This window comes from Pollachius pollachius (genome assembly GCF_949987615.1).
Source record: "Pollachius pollachius genome assembly, chromosome: 4".
Classification (NCBI taxonomy): domain Eukaryota; kingdom Metazoa; phylum Chordata; class Actinopteri; order Gadiformes; family Gadidae; genus Pollachius; species Pollachius pollachius.
Genome location: NC_136937.1, coordinates 9,548,166 through 9,574,498, shown reverse-complemented (window position 1 = coordinate 9,574,498; position 26,333 = coordinate 9,548,166). Strand labels below are relative to the sequence as shown.

The following is a 26,333-nucleotide window of genomic DNA, read 5'->3' as shown; positions in this document are numbered from 1 at the left end:
TCATTTGCTGTCCCGCTCCTTCGGGGGAGGGTTAGGGCTGTCCACCTCTCTGGTGGGCAGGAGGTCATAGTGACAGGGAATGTGGCTGTTTTTGGGTAAATCGTACGGGTCCTGACCAAATACAACATGGCCGTTGCTGTTCTCCGTGGAATACAGTGTGCTTACACTGGGCTCTGTACACAAACAGAAAAGAAGATATATAGGTAAGACAAGGCATTTTTTTGTTATCATGGGTGGGAAATTTAAGAAATTAAAAAAAAATTGAAAATTCAACACAAGAATGAAACAAAATTATACATAAAATATGCCTGGGATACAAAATAAGAGTAGAACAATTGTATACTTATTTATACAAATAGATGTAAACTACCCATATTTTATAAACATCCCCATAGATAAATTACTTAACAATGACCAATAATAACTAACAGTTCTTCCAAAATGGCGGCGGTCGTTGTGACGTGAAATCCCACTGAAGAACCTCTGATCAGCCTTTAAACATAACCTCTGCTCGGGTCACTCACCGACTTCGTACACGTTCCTGTTGGAGGGGCCAGAGTTGATCTCGGCGTAAGGCGAATCGCGCCTGGCCGGGGACTTCATCTCCACGTAGCCGCACTCGCTGTTCTTGGGGCACAGCAGCGGGGGGTCCTTGATGGTGGCGTAGGGGTTCTCCGAGCTGTCGAGCGAGCTGGAGCTACCGTGGTACGGCTCCCCCTTCACCAGATCTGAGTCAGCCATGGGAACACCGGTTACCGGCTCGAAACAACGACGCAGAATTCTGCTTGTACCGATGATGATATTTACAGCAACTATTGTTAGTGTTTCCCTCATTATTAATGTTACAATTATTTATAATAGTAACAATTATTATCAGCGTTATAATTATCATTGTTATGGTCATAATTATTATTATTATTATTTAATACCTCGTAATGATTTCCCGACATATCTTCGGTCAATTCCATATGCTCCTGTAAGAATAGAAAAGGGAAATGGTCAATAAGTAGCTGAAAATGTCAAGGACATTAACGCACAAAGTATTGTGTGGGCATGGTGCGTGTGAACCTGAATACATAACACCCAGGGCACTCCCTCTCACCCAGCTCATTGAAGCAGTCTCTCTGCTTCCAGTCGGCGGGCAGGGTGCCTGTGTGTTCCGCTAAAGGAGACCTCTTTCTGTGTTCCGCACCCTTCAAGGTCACAAACAGCTGGCTATTCTCGGCCTGAGATGTACACAACAGAGCACAACAATTGCTACATTTGCGTGAATAGCGCCATCCGACTGCGTCACCTAGCGTTTTTAAATAATTTCATAAAAGTAATAAAAGGAAAATTCCTTGGAGCCGTGGAGTCACAATTGAGCTTAGTGCCGTTAACGTTATGAATGAATGCCTTTGCGATTGTGCTTGAATTACAGCCAGCACTTTCCGCCCTCCAGGGACGTGGGCGGCCTACCTTTGCGTACGGAGGAGGGAGGTGGCTGCTGTTTGAGGGGAAGGTACACTGAGTGAGCGTATGGTAGCTGGGGTTGGAGAAGTAGTTGCTGGGATGTCCTTCACGAGCAGCTGCGTGCTGTGCGTCTGGGAATCAAACAAAGTACGACACACGATATCTGAATGATTTGGATGAGGAGAAACCTGTCCTGAAAATGGTTGGTTGTAGGATGTTTTCTAAAATTGTTGGGGGAAAAGGTCAAGGCGCATAGTTGGTGAGCCTACCGGCCATGACGTAGTCAGCAGAGATGGGCAGGGCCGGTGTGTAGGTGACTGCCGGCATGCTGGACTCTTTTCCCTTCAGCTTCTTTCTGTAGATGATGAAGAGGAGCAGGAGGAAGATCACCAACAGCACCAGGACGATGATCCCGGCGATGGCTCCGATCTGGTACGTGTCCACGGGCATGGCGGCGCTGGTCAGGCTGTTCAGGTTGCCGACGACAACCAGGCCGGCTAGCGGAGACACAGAACGGCTAAGTTAGCGAGTAAATAAAATAATCTTACAAAGAAATACAAAAATGATATCATCCTTTATCAGTGTCATGAGGATACCAGTGTAAGCATTTATACATTGCAGAACATCGTAAAGAAGATATGTAATCGCGTGGTATTTGGCGGGTGTGGATGCGTCGTTCAGGCTCAGTCGCTTAGGATATCATCGGCATGGAAACAGGCGACATTAAATGCGATGGCCGCACTTCACCTCACAAACTCTACTCTAACTATTACCACGGCTCAATGCATGTGAATACAGACCGATTTAAGCCCACCTTGGTCACACCTGGCCCCCCTCCAGCCGGGGTTGCAGTAGCACGTTCCAGTCATGTGATCACAGCTGGAGTTGTGGAGGCAGTCACACACCTGGCGACAGCCGTAGCCGTAGGAGCCCGCGGGGCATTCTGGAAACAGAGAAAGATTAATACCGTAAGTCATGTGGAAGAAGAGCCTTCCTCAAGATCATTGGAGATCATGTGCAAATGAATGTGCTCAGCCCAACGCACACTTGTTGTCGGGACGCACGCAAAATAAGGATTTTGAATTGAATAGACCTTATTCTATAGGGAGAGAGCGGAAAAATATGTTTGGTCGGCTCTGTTGAAACAATATAATTGTATTCATTTGTTGCGCTGCAAGTATGACCCGGCAGGCGGCGCTGTGTGTGCTTTGGGCTTCGGAGCCGTATTATTATTATATAATAGGAATAGGAAGGAGTGCAGTACTGACTCTGTTCACAGTGGTGTCCCATGAAGCCCGTTCGACAGGTGCATTGTCCCCGGATGTGGTCGCAGTCGGCTCCGTTCTTACACAGGCAGAGCTGAGAACACTCTTTGCCGTAGAAACCCAACGGACAACCTGAGAGGAAATGAAACAGGACAAAGCATCACAATGACGTTCATCCAAAACATCCAACAGATATTCAAACGTACTCACTTTTTTAACAATTCAAGTTTTTAATTATATTGTGTACATGTTATTAATACCTCAAATATAACCCCCCAAAATATATTGAATGTATTATACCTTACAATATTCAAACAAAGTTTAGTTAAGTTGAATTTAGTTCTGTTTTAATTCACGATTGTGTGTGTGTATTTGAGTGGATGTGCTTATTTATTTATTTATTTTTTGTCTGTGTGTTAGTGTGCGTCCACATGTACGAGTTCATGCACGTATGCAAGTGTGTGTGTGTTTACGTGCCTCCGTGTGTGTGAAGGTGTGATTGTGTGTGTGCGTGACCCACGTTGTGTGCAGTACAGGCCGGTCCAGCCGGGAGTACACTTGCATTCCCCGTCGTATGCGCTGCAGTAGGCCCCGTTGTGACAGTTGCACGTATGGATACAGTTTGGCCCCCACTGCCCTGGGGGACAAGCTGGGAGACACACACACACACACACACACGCACACGCACGCGCACACACGCACACGCACACGCACACACACACACACACACACACACACACAGTTAGATGCTTTTATTTGCATCCAAATCTACAAAGAAGGAGATAAAGATCCAAACATTTTGGGAAGAAATATTGATAATGTAACAGGTACGAGGCTTACATGCCTTTACAAGACCAACCTGATGGGCCCTGTCTTGCATCCGGCGCAATTGACTTTCTCACTGGCGCATGTGTCGTTGCTAGTTTTAAAAATAATTAATGAATGCGGGCGCGCGTGTGTGCGTCCATCTGTTTAAACACACGCAAACTAAACACGTAACGCATAATACAGTCCATGGCAATGTATATTAACGGGTGGACACATGCATATTAAGAACACAAGTCGATAACGATAATGCATACAATACTGATAAGAAACGATGTTTATAATGTATTGCGTATATCATTAAATAGAACCACAGTTACCGCATATCATATATGTGTTAAGTTTTCTTTGCCGAAATTTATTTGAGGACTCAGTATTTCTGAAGTTGTGGAAGAAAACCTTATTCCATGTGTGAATTAGGCCATATTATTTGGCCATAAACTGAGCCATTTGAAGTTTGAAATTCATGTGCATCCGTCTCATCGGAGACTGCAGACGCGCTGTCAAAATATCAGATTCAGATATCAGAGTCAGATTCAAATGCGCTCATGGCTCTTAAAGGGGATGGGAGCTGGCACTCTCATTGGTTTATTGCACGTTACGCCCAAACAACACCTACGGGTAATTAGGCTACTTCAGACCAACCCTTTTTAGATTTGCGCCGGGCCGCCCACAAAGCTACTTGCGCTTGGCACTTCTCACTTGCATTTCAGACCGTTAAAATAGGGCCCGATAAGTTGATAAGATATTACACCAAACACTTATGGATAAGGGTTCGGTGCACGCACACACACACATTTACATTTACATTTACATTTAGGGCATTTAGCAGACGCTTTTATCCAAAGCGACTTACAATAAGTGCATTTGTTAGAATAAGTACATTTGTCATAAGAAGTGAAACAATATATCGCTGTCGGTACAGTAAAGATGTTCATAGAACCAAGTGCAAGTATTACAATCGCTAGGCTAACCCATTCCCCGTGTAAAGCAATGATAGCAGCTACTGTAGATGCTACACAATTAAGTACACACACACACACACACACCCACACCCACACACAAAGTCACACACACACACACACACACACACACATACACACACACATCGAGGAAAGGGTTGGGGCAGATCTCTCCTAATTGATACCAACATATCGCACCACAAAGGTGTCAGACAAAGCCTGAATTCCCCTCACAGGATGAACACAGGGTTGTATCCCCTCTCCATCTGAATGGGACCGAGCAGTGAGTGGCGTGGGACTCACGCTGAGAGCAGTCACTTCCGATCCAGCCGGGGTAGCACTGGCAGGAGCCGTCGATGGGGTTACACGTGCCGTTGTTGGTGCAGCCACAGCCCCACGCACACCTCTTCCCGTAGCGCCCGCTGGGACACACTGTGGGGGGGACGGGACGGGACGTATTTCTGTCTGTTACACACTGGGCCGCGCCTAAAGGGTCAAGCTAACTATTGGTTGGTGTTATATTCAACAATGAAGGAGCAATGAGTGGTGTAGTATAGAGTCGTGATTAGTTATGTGTAGTGTAGTGTAGTTCAGCATCGTTCAGTGTAGTGTAGTGTGGTATTGTGAAGTGTAGTGTAGCATTGTGGAGTATAGTGTAGTGTAGTGTAGTAAAGCATTGTGAAGTAAAGTGTAGCGTAGTTTAGTGTAGTGTAGCATTGTGGAATAAAGTACAGTGTACTGTAGTGTAGTGCAGTGTACTGCACTGTACAGCTTGAAGACACAATGTGTCCGTCCTCAGCGCTGGATGAATGAAACAGAGGAAGGGATGTTGGCTGACGTGCGCGTACCTTCGTTACACAGCGCTCCTTTGAAGCCGGGCAGACAGTCACAGAGACCGGCCACATGATGACACGGGCCGTTGCTATGGACACACTGAGGACAGGCCTGGCTGCAGCGGTGACCGTAGTAACCAGGGGAACAGACTAAGGGGGGAGGGGGAGGGAGAGGAGAATAATGTTAGTATAATGCTACCATGATACTAGTAGTTACATGTCAAAAAACAAATAGCAAGGAGAAAACACCTCTCTGCCTCTTGTTTCTAAAATGCTGAACTTGAAGCAGTTTGCTTATTTGATGAATGGTATGCAATGGTACTTGCATGGTTCTTTTACTTTTTGTTATTGTATTTTACGGTTCAATGCACTTATTGTAAACTGCTTTGGACAAAAGCATCAGCTAAGTAAACGGTAATGTAATGTAATGTCATGTAATGTAATGTAAAGAAAGCACGATTTAGAAAATAAGCAACCCCAAAAAACTGCATGTCCCTCTCTGCACACCTGTGATCGACAGGCAAGATGGATTCCCCAAACCAATCAGATCCCCCGATGGGTTAGAAATGGGTTTATAATCTAAATCGCCTCGTACAGAGACATGCATGCAGGGAACCGGACGTATGGCGACGGAATTTCTAACAAACTACACTCGAATCCTAGCTCTTAAATCCCACTGACAGCCCCTACAGGGAATATGCATGGTATGTATGTATTCTACACGTCAAGTCTGTTTTATGACTTACTCCTCTGGCAGGTGGTCCCTCTGAATCCTGGAGCACACTCACAGGTCCCCTCGTCCGGGGAACAGGAGGCCCCGTTCTTACAGTTACACAGGAGGGAGCAGTTAGGACCCCAGTGGCCCTCAGCACATACGCTGTCACAGTGAACACCTGGCAAAACATGTGGGAATGGACATGAATGCGGGGTAACACATACTGTGTCGTACTGGTACTGTAGATGATAGTGATTATGTTGCACTTGATGTACACACATCATACATTAGGTATGATTAATGTATAACATTAACAGTGTCATGGTCGTTAATGTATAATTTCAATAACGTCGCGCCTACTGTTCATAAAGTCTACCTTAACGGTCTGTAATGTTTACATTTGGTCGTTGCATGTACATTGAGATACACTAACTCAACACTTATTTTCATCAAGAAGTATCCAGCTAGATCAATAACATTATCAATCCTGAAAAATAATAGGTTATGCCTAATTACATTACTGATTGTCAGACTCTTAAGAGAAGTTTGGAAAACTGAAGTTTACACACAATATAAATGTTAAAGACATTCTTACGTTCTTACATTAGTTCATTATTCAAAAAAAAAAAATTGTGATGAACAAAATGGATGGCTCGATATAGGTAATTCCCCAGCTCGCTGTTAGTTTAATGAAACATTGTCGGTCATGTTTGTGTTGTTATTTTTCCTCTGACTGGCACTGAGTGTACATGCTAGAGCACACCGCCTCCTTTGATCCTCGGGAGGAGAATATCTGCATATTTGTACTCAACCCTTCCTCCCTTCTGGTGCATTCTTCTGTTTTTAGCATTTAGTGGAGGAAAAAAGTATGCACAACAATCCAAACGAAGCAAGTACAAAGCCCTTTCCTGGGCAAGAGGTTGCTAGGCGATGTTGGAATGCTGTTGAAAAACTGCTTAATCTTTGAGTGAAAAAAAACCACTGAGACATTTTAAGTCCCGGGAACTCTGTAACTAACATCCACTGCCGTCTACAATTAGGGACTGGCACCAAGGAGGGAGAGAGGGCAACAGGAGCCAAGAGAAGGGCAAGGGGTATGGTGAAAGGGAAACTTAGTTTGCATAAAGTTTACAGGTTTAAGAGGAAGTGATGACTAATGGGGCAGGATCCTCAAGTGGCAAAGAGGGTTCAACTCCCAGTCAATTCAATCATTGAATTAAGCGTATTATTTATGAATATATATAAACAAAAGAAACCATGCTATTATATACATAAATATTGCTAAAGTACTATCTTATGTGAACAGAGGTCTGAGGGAATCTTATGTCAACAGACATGCATGTATTCATATCCTATATTCACACACATTCAGAAGATGAAAGGAATCCTAAAAATGTAAAATATTTCATGTTGCAGTGACTGCGACTGGATGCCTGGACTCTCCTTAAGGTTAACCGGCCATGCACCCCATCATCGATTTAATATGTTTTCCCCTTATCTATGTATGTTAATTATGGCACCCATTGCACTCCTGACCATCCCTGGAAGGAGAGATCCCCCACTCTGCATTCCTCCTCTAGATTTCATCCTTGCTGATTAAGGGAATTTCTTCTTGCCCTCTTGGGGGCTTGGGTCAGGGGGATGTTATAAATATTTGGCCTGTTAAGCCCTTTGAGACTGTCATGGTGATTAAGGGCTATACAGTTACAATCGAATTGAATTGAATTGAACCTAAGATATACGTATCCTATGTTAACACACATTCAGAAGATGAACGGGATCCTAAACATGTCCCCTTTTCATCTCCGGGACCCCTTGTTAGCATGAAGCGCCTGTACTGTATGAACGACCAAGATAATGTCCCATTCCCCCCCCAACCCCACACCCACCTGTCCAACCGGCCAGGCAGCGGCAGTGACCGGTGGAGGGGTGACAGCCGTCAGCGTGGCTGCAGTCGCAGCGCTCTTTGCACTGCATGCCGTAGGTGCCGTCCTAAAGGGGGTCAGAAGCAGGTCAGAAGCAGGTCATTCATGTGTTTGGTGGAAGGGAAAACCCAACCTTCCTGTTGGGACCAGTCCACTATCAAGGTTTTCTAAGTGCATTCTTGCTGACTTCTAAACTTCTTTTTTATCAAGGGGGTGAGGCTTTATTGCTATTCAGGGCTCTCGCTCTCTTGCTCTCTCTCGCTCTCTCGCTTTCTCGCCATCTCTCTCCTCGCGCTCTCTCGCTCTCTTGCTCTCTCGCTCTCTCGCTCTCTCGCTTTCTCGCCATCTCTCTCCTCGCGCTCTCTCACTCTCTTGCTCTCTCGCTCTCTCGCTCTCTCGCTCTCTTGCTCTCTCTCGCTCTCTCTTGCTCTCCCGCTCTCTATCTCTCTCGCCCTCTCGCCCATCAAATGCTTTTCTGGGAAAGACGGAAGATAGAATAACGTTTTAAATGGAGTGGCTGACACAAAAAGAGTAACATTGCGTTTTGAATTATACACAGTCAAATTATATTTCAGGGAAATGTGAGGATCCCGAATTTCCGGCGTTGCTCACAGCTCATGTACATTTGGGGCCAGAGTCGCCGTACGGCCCCCTTGAGTGTACTTTACCCTGACGTAAAAGTATAAACGCTCCGTGAAGACCCACATCATGTCTCCACGTGGTGACAGTTCTGGATGTAAAACTGTACATTTGAGCTCAAGAGATCACCAGAACATGACTTTTTTTTTTTTAAGATTTATTATAGTGTGGGATAGAGAGGACGGTACGGGAGATAGACGGGAGGATATGCACCAATTGATCACGGGCGGGATTCGAACCCGGGTTGCCGCGATCAGGACTGAGCCTATATGGTACGCGCTCTCCCCATTGGGCACCGGGGCCCCGCCAGGACTGTGATTTATCTCCTGGTTTGTAGTGGACAGGCCTTGGTCCTCACCTGGCAGTAGAGGTCGCACCTCTCCCCTCTCCAGCCCGGGGAGCAGGTGCAGCGTCCGTCCAAAGCGTTGCAGGCGCCTCCGCTTCCACATTTGCAGGTGAGGTTGCAGCCGATCCCCCAGGTGCCGCTGGGACAGCTGATGGAACAGTCCACTCCGTACCAACCTGGGAGTAGGAGGGACAAGAGGTGTTCAAAGATGATCTGAGTGTATTGGAACTCAGCCATGTGTAGGTCTCTCAACGAGATGGATTTAGTATAACCTCCAAACTAGTGGTATGCGTCCGTTCTTAATTAAATAGGGGGGATGAATGTATGTTTCACAAAATGATCAAACTGATGCTGTATTTGTACAATGTTTAACTCACAAGTGATTATGTAGTTAAACACAAAGAGCAAAAGTGAAACATTTCCGACAAGTTTTTTTGACAACAGATTAAGTTGTCAAATAAAAATGTTTTGGTTTGCCCAATCCCATTTCATGTGGGCGTGGCCACCCCAGGCCCCTCCCCTCCCTGCTCCAACGACTGAAGCCTGTTTCTACACACCGGCTTTACAGGAGCAGGCCCCATCCACCGTGGAACATTGGCCCCCGTTCTTGCAGTTACATTTGGAGGAGCAGTTCACTCCATGTGTTCCCAAGGGGCAAGAGGTGGAACAGTTGGCTCCCTGGAAGAAATCAAGGGTGAAATGATTAGAAAGGCATCTCCATTCATTGCAAAAAAATCCTCCAGCCAACTGTGAAAATAATGAATTGAAAATTCCCTCCAAATTAATCCGTTAATCGACATGTCACAGAAGAAAGTACAGTACAGTAGTATTTCGAGTAAAAACTACTTACAACACACACAGAAAATACATCAAGAGCAGTCATACAAAATGCTAGGTTTGTTTCCATACCTTGAACCCTGGGGCACAGATACACTTTCCTGTGACGCTTTGGCAGTCCGCGCCGTTCTGACACTGGCACACCTGCTGGCAGGACACCCCGTAGAAGCCCGGGGTGCAGGTCTCGTTGCAGTACAGACCCGACCAGCCTGGCTTACACTTGCACTCCCCGGACATGGGGTGGCAGCTGAGGACAGAGCATGAGGCAGGTAGCGTTAGCTTGTAGTAGCATGTCAGCTGCAGTTACAACAACATGACTTGTGGCTTGTCACAAACGGCTATAATTCCATGTTGAGTTCAGTGAAAAAATTCTCTTTGGGTTTGGGAACTAAAATGGGGGAATGCCGGTTATCTGTTTGAAATCGTAACTTTCCCAGTCACGCTACATTTCGCAGTTAAATTTGTCTTGCGTCTAATTGAATAGACAACTGTGGCATTCATTTTTAATTTGAGTATTTTTATACATTAATGGAACCCTTTAAAGTTTAATTTATGTGGAGAGAAGGGATAGAAAGAGATAGTGTTTTACAAGATAAAGCGAGCATTTATCCCTCTACTTAGAATACAATTTGTATTCATTTATCATTATTTAATTACAAAAAATAATATTCAAAACGTTTATTTACATGTAACATTACATAAAAACACTGTTGATTCGTACATTCATGCCTTTAGTCTTTATCGAGGGTGAAGATTTCAGTAAAAAACGAAAGAACACGGCACTCTGGCAACAGTGTTCTCGTGGGGCTGGCGGCGGGGTTGGTGGTGAGGTCAAGCGTGTGTTCCAACAGTTTCCTCCGTGTGCCGACAGAAGGCACACGGAGTCTGAGTGACAGCTGGGGCCACCTGACAACAGCAGGCCCATTGAGAAGCACTGCTGCAGTTGTCTGCAGCCGTAACCGTAACACATGCAACCTTGTCACATGTAGCAGACCTCCGCTGGTCTGCTACTAGTACACGCTGAACTCTCTTCCTCAAAGGACTATCATTGTGTCCAATCTTCCACCTGGGCCATATTTGAATAGGCTTAAAGACCTTTTTTAAATGGCTTTGAAACATTCTTTTAAAACTGTTTAAAAGATTTTTTAATCATAATGAGTTATAATCAAGAATTCCCAAACTTGGGAGGACACTTCTCCGTTTGAACCCTTTGAACCCATGAGGAAAACAACGAATGGAAAAAAAAAATCAAATCAATGGCACATCAATCTAGTATCTGTTCTAGTTATGCGGTCAGCCCGCCATCGGCCATCCTCAACCACGACGGCGGTCTGCTGATGTGCTTTAAAACCATATCTGTGCCCGGACAGACGTGAAATATTGTTCATGAATTTCCAAAATGCGTCCACAATAGACTTACAGTCCTATCAAAAAAAAAGCGGGCGGAAAAACACAGCCCGCTCTGTTTTGCAGTGCATATACTATTCTGCCGCTCACACAACACGATTTAACCTTTATACATTTTTCACTACAAATATATACTTTCGGGTTTGACTCCTCTGGCCTACCTGTGCATGTTCTGGGCCAGGCAGGGACACCGGCGGTCACACCTGAGGCCGTAGCGCCCCTCGGAGCACAGCCGCGCCGCGCAGGTGTCCCCCGTGTAGCCCGGCTGGCACGCGCACACGCCGCTCACGTGGGAGCACTGGGCGCCGTTGGCACAGCGGCACGCCTCGCCGCAGCCCACGCCGTACGTCCCCACCGGACACTCCTCCTGGCACCTTCGGGGGGGGGGGGTCCGGGGTCGAAGGGTCAAGGGTTGTGTTCAATGACGCGACGAGTGATGAGTTTGTCAGAGTGAGAGGTTTATGGTTATAACTTTTATTTCTTTTGTATTGGGGTTTTATTCTCTCTTTATATTCCTTGGGTTTGTTGATAAAAGGGGCAGTAGGGAAGGTTCAAGCGCTATCGTTTCACTGTCTTTTGTCAGGAAAGGCATATTCATCCATCAGCTATTGTTGGGTGATATGTGGGAGTATCCGTTTTGGTTGACTGGAATGCCTGCTGTTTTAGGAAGTATTTCAGACTTAATGTCGCTTATAGGTCATTCTGACAAATCCGGCCAAAAAAACTATTCTCCATGGGAGATATTTTGAATTCACATTTTCTTTTTGCTATCTTTCTCCTTCAATCTAACATAATCGTACCTACAGCACCTTTAACTTCAGTCTGTGTATGTTGCACTGTTGAGGATGTGCGTAGTTCAAGCATTTCTTTGCTATTAATTACTTTTTGCTTGCGTTTCTTTATTTGTTGGTCCTTTCAAGGTGACCTAACCACTGTTGACGTTCCCTTGAAATAACTCAATTGATTTCCCTCTGTCATTTTCAAGTGAAACCTACGTAGGCACGTCGATACATGACATTATACACTTTACACCTGTTAATTAGCTAAGCGTCGGAGGGTAAACATAGCTCACCCCCACAGTTCTGTTCAACGTGACATGTTTGCCTGAAAAACATCCCGTCATTACTTTTAGAACCCATCCATTATGCCCTCTGCGTTCCTAACCCGAGTGGTCCGATTTTAAATAAAACATCGGTGGCCGTTTCTCCTCCGTAGTGCGTTGGCCCGTCCCTCTCCCCGCTCACCCCCTGTTGCCAGCGGGTAAGGGTGTGGTCCCTCTACCCGGTTACCATGGTGCTGTACCCTGACGTTTGGCTGCCCTCAAGACCTTATTTACTCATAAAAAGGCACTTGAAGGGTATTCCTGGCTCCTCACTGGTCTTGTTAAGTATATGGTGAGAGCTCACAGCTAATTATATGGACTTACGGACCGGCGAGGCTTTCTCCAGGACGGTTCAGAGAACCGTGGGCTGGGAAGTAGGTTACATTTGAACATTAGGACTCCTAATGAGGTTGTTTACCTTTGTGCCATGTTTAAACATTTCCTTGATTTGTAAAAGCATTGATTTCTGTCGTATACTGTCTCGAGTGTTCTGCTGTGTAGAATAAAATTATGAGTAGGAAACACTATACACACAAAGTACAAATACACTAGTGTTGACTGGAAGCCTCGTCTTTACAACGGGGACACAGTCGTGCAGAAAAGAATACAGAATTATTACAAAATGGGAACGTTAGACCACATGTTAGTAATGTTATTTTGAAACGTGTATTTGAACGGCTCCACGGTTACTGGCGGCACGGGTACGGAGGCTTGGCGATACACGTAGGGGAACTCAAAACCACATCCTCACCCACCACGGTTACATACATGATTGCATTTGACATCACTGCTTTAGCGGTGGACAGTCATGACGTCAGGGCCCGTTACACTGTTTGGCCCCAAAACAAAACCATTGTGGACTCACAAGCCCCCTCAGCAGAAAGGTGGGTGGAATACATTTTATCGGGACTATCCTGCGTATAGTTTTTCATGTGACCTGAAGAGCTGATTCAGAGCTGATGACAGAAATTAGATGAAAAAAAGAATTTAGAATAGTTAGAAAGGAGAGATAGTCAGAGGTTAGTTAAAAAATGAAAAGCAGTTAAACTGACATTTAGTTTGTTTAGAAATGACCAAGCCATGTCTGACACTCCCAATTTTGTCATTTTGTGCTTTGCTTTGTTTTTGTGGCTAACAATGTGTGGTTGTTGTGCTATGCATGGGTTTAAATAAACTAGGACTGATTCTACAGGTAATGCATACCGTTCGCCGGTGTATCCCGGTCCACAGAGACACTGGCCCGTGGACGAGAGGCAGACCCCGTCGTTGTGGCACTGGCACTCCTGGGAACAGTTGCGGCCGAAGCGGCCCTCCGGACAGGGCTGCCCGCACACCGTGCCCTGCGCACAACAGCGGTAATGTAACCCTATGGCGTCAGCTCTGGAAATAATGACACACACCGCTGTGTTTGTCATTTACTGGGTGTGATTAATACCTACACAACATGCAAGTGTTTAGATCAGCAAATCACCGTAACAAATAACTGTTTACATGACCAGCACAAATCCAGGTGACCTGCCTGCGTGCACCTGTGTGTGCGTGTGTCAGAGCGCACACACAGAGCGCATGTCTCAGTATGAGTGTGTGTGTGTGTGTGTGTGTTTGTGTGTGTTGGTGCACGCTCACGTGCCTGCCTGGGTGGTACGTCTGTGTGTGCTTCTGTATGTGTGTTTCTTTGTTTCTGCCTGTGTATTTGGTGCACATGAGTGTTTAAGTGTGCCTGCGTGCATGCCTGCCCACGCACGCACGCACGCACACGCATACACGCATACACGCATACACGCAAGCAGGTGCTTGCGTGCACACACATGTATACGCATGCATGTGTGCCTGCCTGCTCACACACACACACACACACACACACTCAAGCACGCACCTGCTTGCGTGCAGGCATGTGCGCGTGGGTATGTGTGTGTGTGTGCGCATGTGTGTGTCCGTGTGCCTGCCCTCGTGCCTTCCTGCCTAGCTGCCTCCCTGGGTGGGCGTCACAGTACGTCCACGCGCGCCTGCTTGTGCTTGTGTTTGCCGTACCATCCATCCCACAGGGCAGGAGCATTCTCCGGTGACGTGGTGGCACACCCCCCCGTTCTGGCAGGGGCATCGCTCCTCGCACTGCTGGCCGTGCTTCCCCGCCGGGCACAGGTCCTCACAGCTGCAGCACAACAGGGCCCACCACAAGGGGCAGTGTCGTTAGTCTCTGAGACGCCAAAGGAGCTCTAGGGCCGACTCCATTTTCAAAAGGAGCCTTGTGCTCCATATGTGTTAAAAGTAAAGAGCCGTGGGGGGGGGGGGGGGGGGGGTACACACAAAGACATTAGGGGGGGGCCGCACAAAGGGGTTTGTGTGTGTTTTGTGAATGGATCGGCTCTCTGCCTGAGACGTCACGCCCGTCGAGTCCTTTTTTTATCGAAGTTAACAAATCATTAATATTTCATAAATAAAGACTGAAATCTAGATCCAAATGCCAGGTGGGCTTGGTGTAGCGCCCTGGGTTTCACTGCTAACCGCTTTAGCCAGACCTCTTCTTAAACTGCCTGGGCCGGGTAGCTCAGAGGTCCCCTAACGAGAGGCGACCGGCCCCCCGACACATCAAACACCCAAAGGAATCTCTAACAAACAGCAGACTAAGAACTCAAACCCCCCCTTAAACCACCCCCTCGACCGTCGCAAAAAAATCCAACCTTTTTGTCTTCCTCTCCCTCTGAAGCGACAACAACAACAACAACAACAACAACAACAACAACAGCAGCAGCAGCAGCAGCGGATGCACTCACAAAGCGCCGGTGTATCCTGGCGTGCACGTGCACTCCCCGGTCACGTGGTGGCAGGCCGCCCCGTTCTGGCACAGGCACCTCTGCTGACAGCCGTTTCCGTAGGCGGCGGGCTCGCAGCGGCCCTCGCAGCGCCAGCCGCTGTAGCCCGGCGGGCAGATGCAGGCGCCGGTGATGGGGTTGCACAGCGCGGCGTTCTGACACTGGCAGCGGCTGCTGCAGTGGGGGCCCCAGTGGCTGCTGTCACAGGCTGGAGGAGTGGGGAGCGGGGTCGGGGTGGGGGGGGACGACACAGGGGAGAGACCGGGGAAGACTTGAGTTATACAGTACAATCCAACACCCTCAAATCGGGTGTATAGGGAGCTAACATTCAGCGAGGTTAGACTGAAGCCCTTTTTTGCTCACCAGGCGATCCTCAAACTGAACCAGGCACTTCATGCCGGATCAAAAGCACGCTTGATGGGCCTTGAATGTTGTCGTCTGTTGTTGCGATGTTATAATGAATGCGTGTATTTTTTTTATCACATTTTCGGGTCCTGTCTTGAGGGAAGTGAATGGAAGATATCCCTACATGTTTATATGTTTGTCTGTGTGTACAAATGCAAGCACACGAGCCCGAGTCCACGCACGCGCACACACATACGTGCAGGCACACGCACGGTCACGTGTGTACACACACACACACGCATACACACACACACACACACACACACGCACGCACACACTGGCACATGCACACAAACACACACAGGAGTCATAGTTGAATCATGGTGCTAGAATAGATATAACCATTCCTTCCTTATTAGGATAACAAATTGCCTGTGCAAACGTGGTTCATAGAAGACCCTTATTTGGAAAAGCATGACCTCCTCTTTTTGTTGGGCTATTTCAGAAAGTGTCAAACTGTAAACCTGCTTTATGCCCTTTTCTTTTTGTTATTTCTTCATTTAATTTTTTTCTTCAATCATTCAGATGAATATAATGCTTATAAGCTTAAGCTCATCCCCCTCTTATAATCACCTTTTCTTCAATCTCAATGTTTGCAACTGAAAAACTAGAATTTCCTTCAGAATAAATAAAGGATCCAACCATCTGATTGTGAAGTTTGATGTGAAAACCACCTCAGACCAAAGTCACAGTGTGTACACACAGCTGGTACTCAGTGAGTCTGGAGTCCATCCCATCATAACCTGTCAGCCTCGGTGTGACCGCTGTAAACTAGTTAGGGGACCCCAAAGAGCCTTTTGCCACATATTTATTCTAGATCACTTTCATGTCTCCAGACGACCAGGCCAGTGCCATGATTGGCGTCTGGCAATAATCAGGGGGGAACACAAGGCAGTCGCTGTAACGAATATAACCTTTAATTACAGTAGTCCCTGTTTATATCTGCTCTTACAATGTTTAGCCATTTATTTTCTTATTTTCAGTCTTAAAAACACCATGTCAAAGATGTACAACATCCAACATCCAACACTAGTTTGAACTAAAAACGACTACTCATCATCACATCTTCTTCTCTCCCAGTTTGTAACCATCATACCCAGAGTTGAAGATCAGAGCATTTGTTTCCTGAGGCATATAGAGATCCTACAGAATGGCTGCTGAAGATGATGTAGTATGACCCAATCCCACTTCAATCTCATTTTACTAGGGCGACGTAAATGATTGAACAAAGCTTTACAACAAAGCTAAATAAAGCTATTATCTTTCTCTATCAACACCACCACTATCAACACCACACACACACGTTTTGTTAGGCGAGTCCAGCGCCCAGCTATTGTTCTTCTTTGCTACTATTTACTTTTTTTTCCTTGAGGACGATCCTTACATATTCATATTGCCGTCAAAACAATCTGGCGGACACTCGATAGTACTGTCCCCTCTACACACAGTACATCACACCCAGTGGTGTCTGACTCCCATCGTGTGTTATCGTGGTGGGCAGGGTACAGTATTGGGCCAGCCGTGTCCAGAGGGACATTTCTGGCCATCATTGTTCCCCTTCTGAGATCCAATCCCAGCATCCTGGTACCTTTGTTAACCTGACCTAGATTTGATAAAAGCAAGAGTGTAGGGACGGGGGGGGGGGGTTCCTTGGGACAGAGTGTTCCCTTTCACAAGCCCATTCAAGATCCTAAGAGTGGCCGGGGAAGAAGAACAGGGTCTTGTGCCAGATTTGATCACAAGGCTATATGTGACACAGTAGAGGGCAGCACAACAAATTAGGATTTCCTGTCCTTCGGTATGTTGTCAAAAATTGTTTGTCCTACGAGCGCAGTGCAGAAAATCTATTTTAGTCTGAAAGAGAATAAATGCAAGGCAGACATAGTCATCTACGACGTTCAATTTGAACCTGTGGTACTCCATTGTCCATTGTCGGGAGAGAGTGATATAATTTAGTGCCACATGTTTGGCGAGGAAAATCGATTTATATGACAACACCAAAACAAATGTCTGCGAGGGAGAAAGGCCAACAAGCTGCAATGAAAGCAAGCTGGAGCAAAGGGGTTGGGAACATGGGTGCTTCCACGTTCCCACTGCCTGTTTGTGTCCCAGATGTCCTGGGGTAGCCTCGTGAAGAACGCTCACAGATCTTGCCCCCCTGATCTCACGAGATCTCGTCTCAGGTTATTTTTCGAAAGATTTCGAGGATTAATTCAGTTTTATTTGGTTAAAGAAGCATTCTATTTATCAAAGCAGTGAACAATGCCCTGGGCTAAACCAACATAAAACGACTGAATATAAATCAAATAAAAATAGGATAAGTATATATATATATATATGTGTGTACATACACAATGTCCTTATTGTTTTATTTGTCCAAGAACAACAGCCTCCACAAACACATTTGAAAGCCAAACTTGTTAGCAAGACTTAGAAATTATTTCCCCTTTTCTACATCTCACTGAAACGTTTGTGTACATTCTTTGAAGAAAAGCATCCCCTGATCTTGGGTTTGTCATCGACACTGCTTATCAAAATCACAAGCCTTTTAGCCTAAGGTGATTTCTCTTTCTATTCTTTCACTGTTTTTCTGAAGCTCTTCACTCTCACGCTTCCCTTCTCTCCCTGGATCATCTGTAGTCTGTTGTTGTGTGACCCAATGACCTAAATAGTGACCAAAGTCAATCTGACTATGTATGGTGGCTTCCAATGGTATCAAAGTCATCCGAGTAAAGTGGAGGTTAAATATGTGGTAAAAGACACACTTCCCAAACACAACCCCATCCCTGAGAGCTATGCAACCCATATCAAGCAGGTAAACACTTCTTTAACCAATCTACCCTTTCCTACACAGTATCCTGCTGTCAGGCTTGGAAAAGTGTTTGCTACCAATCATAGAGATACATACTCAAAAGCAGGTACTCTCAGCAAATAATAGATGCTTACTCGAATTCAAAACCAACACAGATAGCAAGGAGAAGGACCACACCATGAAACAGAAACACAGGCAGAAACCACAAGCAAACAACAAACCAGGGATGAGCCTATAGGGGAGCTCAAACACACTGACCACAGGTGAGCATGATTAGTAATCAACATATTGGACCAGCGGTAGAACCGGCAGTCTCATGGGAAAGTCCCTCAGAATGGACCGAGAAGCGGTGAACAAGAACTCCCATAGTTCAGCGTTCGAGCAAACCAAAAATAGTCAGGGCAACCACCCTGCCACAACTACGGCAAGACAGTCATGAGGAGGACCGTGGCCATCAGCGGAGAGCGACGTGCAATCCCACCATGGCTCTTCTCCATGACTACCACGAGACGCCAACACAATTACCCAGCCGCCCCCATGATGAGGCAACCACACAAGTTAATCGTTTTTAAACAGTGACCAAACAAAGCAATTGTGTGTGATACATTATTTTTTTATTTTTTTTTTTACATTTTGATATATATATTTATTTATAATAACACACTTTTTGTCTTAAACATCAACCATCATTTTGAGGAGTTTAACTTAAGCTAAGGGTGAGTGTGCGTGAAAGGGAAAGCTAGGTGCCGCCCAGCTAGGTTGCAGCAGTAGTGAGGGTTAGCAATGTGTGCGCTTTCACTGAACACGGACCAATACAAAGACATACACACACACACGGACAACAACAGCTGCAGTGACTTACCACTGGAACAGTCCGGGCCCCCCCAGCCGGGCTCGCACTGGCAGGTGTTGGGGGCCACACAGCGGCCGTGAACACACTTCTCTGCACAGTGGGCTGCAAAGTAAGAACATGAGGAGGATAGCCACATGCATCACCTCGGATGTAACTCGATGATATGACACTCGTGAACTCCCGCAGACATCTCTCTTCACACCGTTGGCAGTCGTATAGCTGGGTGGAATATTTGCCATCTTGATGAAGAGGTTTCATAGGTGAAGATGTAGTGGTTGTTTAAAACAACGATTTATTTCTTCTTGCATCACAATATCAAAGGGGCCTCATTGATTCATTGATGAACCAAAATGTTACACATCATGAAAATAATTTTACAACTGTTGCACGCTCATTTCTGCCATCTATCCCATCATGCAAGGCAGTTTTCAATGTCACAGGATTCATCTTATAAAGATCATCTGTCACATTCAGGTTATACAAGGTGACTTCTAACGCATGTTGGGTTGTTTATGCGACAGATATTGTCACGCATAATTAGTGTCTGAATGCCCTCTGTAATTATTCCCAAAAAATGTAATGTTTCCGATAAAGGGAATACGGAATGAGGGCACAAATGAGCCAGAGCGAACACTGTCACTGTTAGTGGACACTGGGGCCATGTTGGGTTGAAGAGAGAGGATCCTATGAGAACTTACGGGCACACTTCTCGCCGTCTTCGTTAAAGCCCGGACAGCACTGAGACTTGCGCCGGTGCATGGTCTTCTCCCCCCTCCGGTACGCTATCCGGTAACTCACCCTTCATGTTCACACACACACACACACACACACACACACACACACACACACACACACACACACACGGGGGGGGGGGGGGGGGGGGGAAGAGAGGGAGACAGACAGACGGACAGAAAGAGAGAGCATGGCCCCTTAGCGTCAATATCGTCGATGCGCATTCAGACTATTATCAATGTCCTCGGACAATGAATGACTCCATTGTCCACCTCCCGTGGACCTTTCCTTACCTGTGCCTGGTGCACTTGAACCAGTTGAGGATGTCTGTGCAGCTGGTGTAATACACCTGGTCGTAGGGGTGGGCGTAGGACTCCTGCACCGTCACAGAGTAGCTGGGACACACAATCACACCAGCATCAGGAAGAGCCACCATTAGATATAATTAGTCAGAGTCAGTGTGTGTGTGTCTTTGTGTGTGTGTGTGTGTGTGTGTGTGTCTGTGTGTGCGTGCGTGCGTGTGTGCGTGTGTAGCAAACAAGTTTTGGTGGTTATAATTCAGGTGGGCTGCTTTGTTTTCGCCTCCGCTACGGCAATAAGATACAACACAAAGACCATTAGGGCTATTAATCATACGACTCTTTGTGTCGAGATTAGACGAGACCGCCACCAGGTGTCTGGCCAGGTGTCATGATCAAAGCGCTGTTTGGGTCGGCCGTGCAGTCTTTTGGCACGGAGTATCAAAGAAAATACGTTGGTTGTTTGAAACTTGTAATGAGAACCTAACTTGTAATGGCTGCATTAAGTTCATATCAAAAAGAGAGGATTTGAAGCTGGCTCCCTCGTGACTGCCTCGTGAACAGCTGAGACTCCAGGCTCTGTTGAAGCCGGTAAACTATATCACCATATGCCCTGTGTCAATGTACACTTCTCTGTTAAACCCTCAGCCCTTTTTTACACACCTTGTTCCCTTTTTAAGACATTGTTACACATTTGGGAAATGTTACACGTAAGGTGGTCATTTTAATAAGAAGAGCCGGTTGGTTTACAGTTTTTCTCAATAGTTTAAACACATTTTCTGTAACTATAGCTCAATTTCTCAAAACTCTAAACACAAACCTGAGAAGAGTTAACCATTTTGTCAAAACTACACAAATTCTTTTTTTCCACCAAACAGTAAACACAGCTATCGAATGAATATCTTTTAGAGAGAATCAATTAAACACTGGTGTGATCAATTCAAAACACTTCCATCAAAATACTATTTACATATGATTTGGCTTTATGAGGCCATGTTACATTCCAATCTATAAAATTGTTTAGAAATAGCTTTCTTTTTTAAAGTTGCAATTAGGTGGTTCATAGTAGTATTAAGACTGTTGCCATATTGTAATACAATACTGTGAATATATCATATAAATATTGCATTGACACAATCGTATCAGAATAGGATACAATGCATATTTGTCTATCCAATGAGCTCCAATGGGCTAAACTCACAACCCCAGCTTCCCAGAGTCATACTGTACACCTATAGTTGATGCTGCAACATTGTTCTGACAATACACCAATGTTACCTATTTTGGTAAATTACAGTACAGTAATTGCACTGATAAGTAAAATGAAAAACACTACAGTAAGAAAAAAATTTGACTGTCTTTCGGGGATGTAATGATGAAATCAGTGCAAGTACAAGTCCAAAAAGGTAACAAAGCAAATATTTTTTATTAACTGTAATACAGTAAAATGTTCAGCTGAACTGACTGCATAAAAAGCTTTTCGTAGGAACAGAAGAACATAAATGAGGTGAAACAGATCTACATGTAAATCAGTATGTATCCCACCTCCAATCCTGATCAGGCCAAAGGACCATATCTACAACACAGTAGAGCTCACCGAGTCCTCTTTTATGCTCTGACACATAATTGAAGTGTTTTGCCAGTTGAGTTTGAACAGGTGAGAAGTGAGTTAGAATTATTGGCAATTAGTTGTTGCGTTTTGAAGGCCAGTGTGATCCAGGTGAATCAATTGTGCTCAATGATGAGATTTGTGCTTAGAGTTTAGCAAAAATGTGAAAACAGTGGAATTGTGCTTAGAGTTTAGCAGTCTGGAGTCTTGTAGTTGATATATGAGCTTCAAGTTTTCAGAATTGTGTGCATAGTTCCATTTATTGTGTTTATACAATCAAGAAAAACTGTAAAGGGCTTGCCAATCAAGTGCTTTCCTTAAATATATCTTCACAAAAAATAGAAATAGGATTTTCTGGTATGTTATGTGATTTGATTTCACACATGCAACATTTGTCTCTCTTCTTTCCTCTCCGATACTTTTCCAATAACAAGACATCCATAGAGAGAGAGAGAGAGAGAGAGAGAGAGAGAGAGAGATAGAGAGAGAGAGTGAGAGAGAGTGTGTGTGTGTGTGTGCAGCTGTTTGGTCAGATTAGCCAGTGAAAGTCTATCTAGCTGGGAAAGTTGCCCCCTTTTGTTCTTTTCACTCCAGTCTAATGGATTTCTAGGATTGCCCTAATTTAGAAATGAAAACACTTTTTTCCATGGAGGGCTGAGATTGAAAGAGTGTCAAATGTACTGTAAATACTGCGGCTCTAGGTTTCTGTTAGTTTCAAGGGATGGGATGCCTGATTGTGAATGATCCATTCATTAACCGATTATAACTTTCACAGTAACAGTAACGCCGGCTGCATAACAGACAAAGGTAACATAATACTGTAATGTATTGAACTGCCACTATAACACTATCAAGCACAGAATATCTATTTGGACATGAACGTTCAGGGTGGAGCGGTAATCATACTTTTAATAGGCGTCACTGCAATATGATTCATATCCATATGCATTTAGTTTGTTTGGTGGTTTGATTGTTTGTCTACATTAAAGTATTACAAGGTCGATCAGCGAAGTCACAACTTTTCTCTGTTTTGGGACCTCAGTGGTGGAACGAGCTCCCTACCGATGTCAGGACCGCAGAGTCGCTCACCAGCTTCCGCAAAAGACTCAAAACTCACCTGTTTAGAGTTCATCTCGAATCTGCATAGAAACCAATGCACAGCCACCATTGAATGTTGTACGTCCTGGCACTTGTACATTGCACTTATTCAAGGTACTTAATTGTGTAGCATCTACAGTAGCTGCTATCGCTGCTTTACACGGGGAATGGGTTAGCCTAGCGATTGTAATACTTGCACTTGGTTCTATGAACGTCTTTACTGTACCGACAGCGATATATTGTTTCACTTCTTATGACAAATGTACTTATTGTAACAAATGCACTTATTGTAAGTCGCTTTGGATAAAAGCGTCTGCTAAATGCCCTAAATGTAAATGTAAATGGTACAATTTCGATGTATATTATTATGTGTTCATTGGAGTCTGGTACCCAAACTAATCTGCATGCTCATTGCACTGGCACATGCGTCTGGCCCCCCTCCCGTTCAGACAGAGACTCATCACAACGGTTTATCTTGAGTGTAAAGAAGAGCACTCTATGGGAGAACCGTTGAGCCATTTTCATGAACAAACATGATATGTTTCCTTTAAGTACCTTCATTCATGTCCTGGTTTATAAGTGCAATTTGGTGATAAAGATATTGGCTCTCATATGGTAAGATAAACACCATCTCCCAGCATGCTTCACTGACCTTTCCCAATGGCTGCAGACGTTGGGATCCTCCAGATTAAGCGTGGAGGAGAGGTGTACAGTTACACAGAAGGATGCAGCCAGGAGGATTATCCTACGGGGCCAGACAGATCCGGCCATCTTGATCAAAGCTGCACCTAGAAAGAAAAAAAAAAGATGAAACCATTGTGGGTGGGTGAATTAATGCCGTTTTATCTTAGCATCGTGTCATTGAACACAGTCTGTGTATAGTGTTTGAGTTTTGAGTAGGTTTGTTTGAGTTAGCCTACAAAGTTAGTCTCAATGGGGTGTTTTATCATGTCCCTCCTGTAATGAGGCAGAGTGTATGAAGTAGAAGTAGTTTTATAGGAAGAGTAATCAGAAGACAAATTGTTCCCTGTACTTAATGCTTCTCATCAGCCCCGAGCAAGCTTTGGGTATGCAAAAAAAATATATAGGGTTTAGTATTACAGTATTTACAAACTGCAGAGAGATATAATCTGACGTTGAGGTCACAAAACAACCGCGGCTTTTGTGCGTCGTTGTGTTTATGTTCAGGATGACAGAGGTCCTTAGCCCACAGCTATTTCAGCAGGAATCCAGTGATAGTTATAATGATAAGGAGTAGGAAGCCGGGATCAGGCTTATCATTTTCTCCTGTATTTCTAGGAAGTCCCATATGGTATTGCTAAGAAGTCTTTCTTCAGGGCACCGAGAAGGGGAGAAAGACGTCATTGCACAACCATTATTTTGTGGAAGTGCCCCACACTTCTTTGTTCATTGGGGCGGATGTAATGTTACAGCACACACACTGTATCATCAACACCTTCACCTCACTGCAGTGAAAAAGTGGGTGAAGGCAGGGGTTTATGTTTTTTTATCTGCATGGTTACGTTATATACTTGCATGCCGTCCAAAAGCTTATCTTTGTAATCACACTTATATCTCTGATGTCTTTCTCTGTTGTCTGGACAAATGTGGGGCCAACTCGGATGGATTAAGTCACTCATTAGTGTGACTGATCTAATCTGGCCAATGAGTGTGAAACATGGTCAACACTTTTCACACCAAATGTTCCCGAACTTGTACAATGAACAATCTTTTTCAAGTTTAGCTTAGCCCGGACAATTTAACGTGTTATTCTTTGGCGGGTTCTGTGTGTGTGTGTGTGTGTGTGTGTTTTGGGGGGGTGGGGGATTTTTTTTGTTGTCTCCCCTCCTACCAGGGAAACAACTGGTCATGGCAAAACGTCCCGACATGCTAAATTATGACTCCAGCTGTCTGAGCCACCCCCGCTCCTGCTACTTAGTGTGTTTCCCTAAAACAAATAAACACGAGACCACTACTCCTGTGTTTACTCCAATGCATCGTGGGTAGGACCCCTCCTACTACCCTCGGGCTAACACGGCGGGACCCCCCCTTCAGTGGATCTGAAGACTGCTGACCGTGTGTCTGTGCGGACAGTTAATGGAGGCACCGGGGGGCTCTCTGGTTTCACTGGGTTGGGGAGGGGGGGCACAGCTGCTGCCCGAACCATGGCGGGTTCTTCCCATCCTGTGACAACTGCACTGGGACCAAAACAAGGCCAATGCTGTGTGTGTGTGAAACGGCTCTACACACACACACACACACACACACACACACACACACACACACACACACACACACACACACACACACACACACACACACACACACACACACACACACACTAACACACACACATACACACAAACACTGAAAGGGGAGGATTAGGGTGCACGACTCGCAGTATTGACATGATTCACAATTCCATGTCGAAGGATGCCAAGAATCGAGACCTGTTCTCTGAAGTCTTTCCAGGAACAGACAAAAGGCTGCATTGAATATGTTTTAGATCTTGTTTTACATTGAATACGTGCTTCTTTGGCAATGCATGCGATCATGTTGACTTTGATGAAAAGATGGGACTTTTTTTCATTGCAGGGCATATACGTTGACAATATTTCACGTATATTTCAAGATTTTATTGTTGTTTGTTTTAAATTCTTTGTTTTAAAAGTTTTCCCTTTGTGGCATCCACATTGAAACACAATGATACACATATAGCATGTCAACATGTGCCCTCACAGTAGGTGTTGGAGGAAGCCCCGCGTCCCGGTGTTAAAGTGGACAGCAACGTTGCACATCACAGGTCATGTCGCTCAGGAGACCAGGCTTAGATGGTTGATTCTGGTCTACTTTCAATCTGGCTGTTGCCCCCGTCCCAAAGATATGCATGTCAGGATATCTTGAAACCGCCAACTGTCCATAGGTATGAATGGGTTGTGGGTCTATTGAGGGCTGACTGTCTGCCAACCTTATGTCTCATGTCATCACCCTGGATAGGCTTTCGGATCTAAGTAAGTCATATAGTGTCTGTATCAGTTTAGTCATCAGTCGTATTCCCCATGGATGTTTACTTCTGGAATATGTGAGACAGGCATGTCTGAGACATTGCAACCGGTTCCAATGCGCCTGCCAGTGTGTGTGAAGATGTGATGTGTGTGTTTGATTATCAGGGGGCAACTGAACATTAAAAGCCCTGTAGTTCATTTGAGTTCAAATGCTTACCAATGAACTAACGAAGCAATTAACAACATGAATAATTCTCTACAAGTAGGGCCAGGTCAGAGAACCCAATAAACTCTATATCCAGTATGTCTTTCTCTGTAGGAATGTCTTTCTCTTTAGGAATGGCCAAGCAAGCGGCAGGCTGTCCACTTGTGGAACTGCAAGTTGCATTACACTGGTTG

The 26,333-nt window shown here is 45.2% G+C and overlaps 1 protein-coding gene across 1 annotated transcript; it reads right to left on the bottom strand.

Moving 5' to 3' along the window:
- On the bottom strand, positions 1–23,700 carry megf10 (multiple EGF-like-domains 10; the record flags this gene model as incomplete). The annotated part of the gene is made up of 24 exons (XM_079734117.1): positions 1–173; positions 525–728; positions 930–974; positions 1,103–1,226; positions 1,459–1,583; positions 1,722–1,949; positions 2,267–2,395; positions 2,721–2,849; positions 3,238–3,366; positions 4,808–4,936; positions 5,353–5,487; positions 6,084–6,230; positions 7,942–8,044; positions 8,975–9,138; positions 9,520–9,640; positions 9,872–10,046; positions 11,368–11,580; positions 13,512–13,648; positions 14,340–14,460; positions 15,083–15,329; positions 19,201–19,293; positions 19,890–19,990; positions 20,217–20,318; positions 23,582–23,700. 24 exons carry the CDS (start codon positions 23,698–23,700, stop codon positions 1–3), a joined length of 3,393 nt encoding a protein of 1,130 aa, XP_079590243.1.
- Between the last annotated feature and the right edge of the window lie 2,633 nt (positions 23,701–26,333).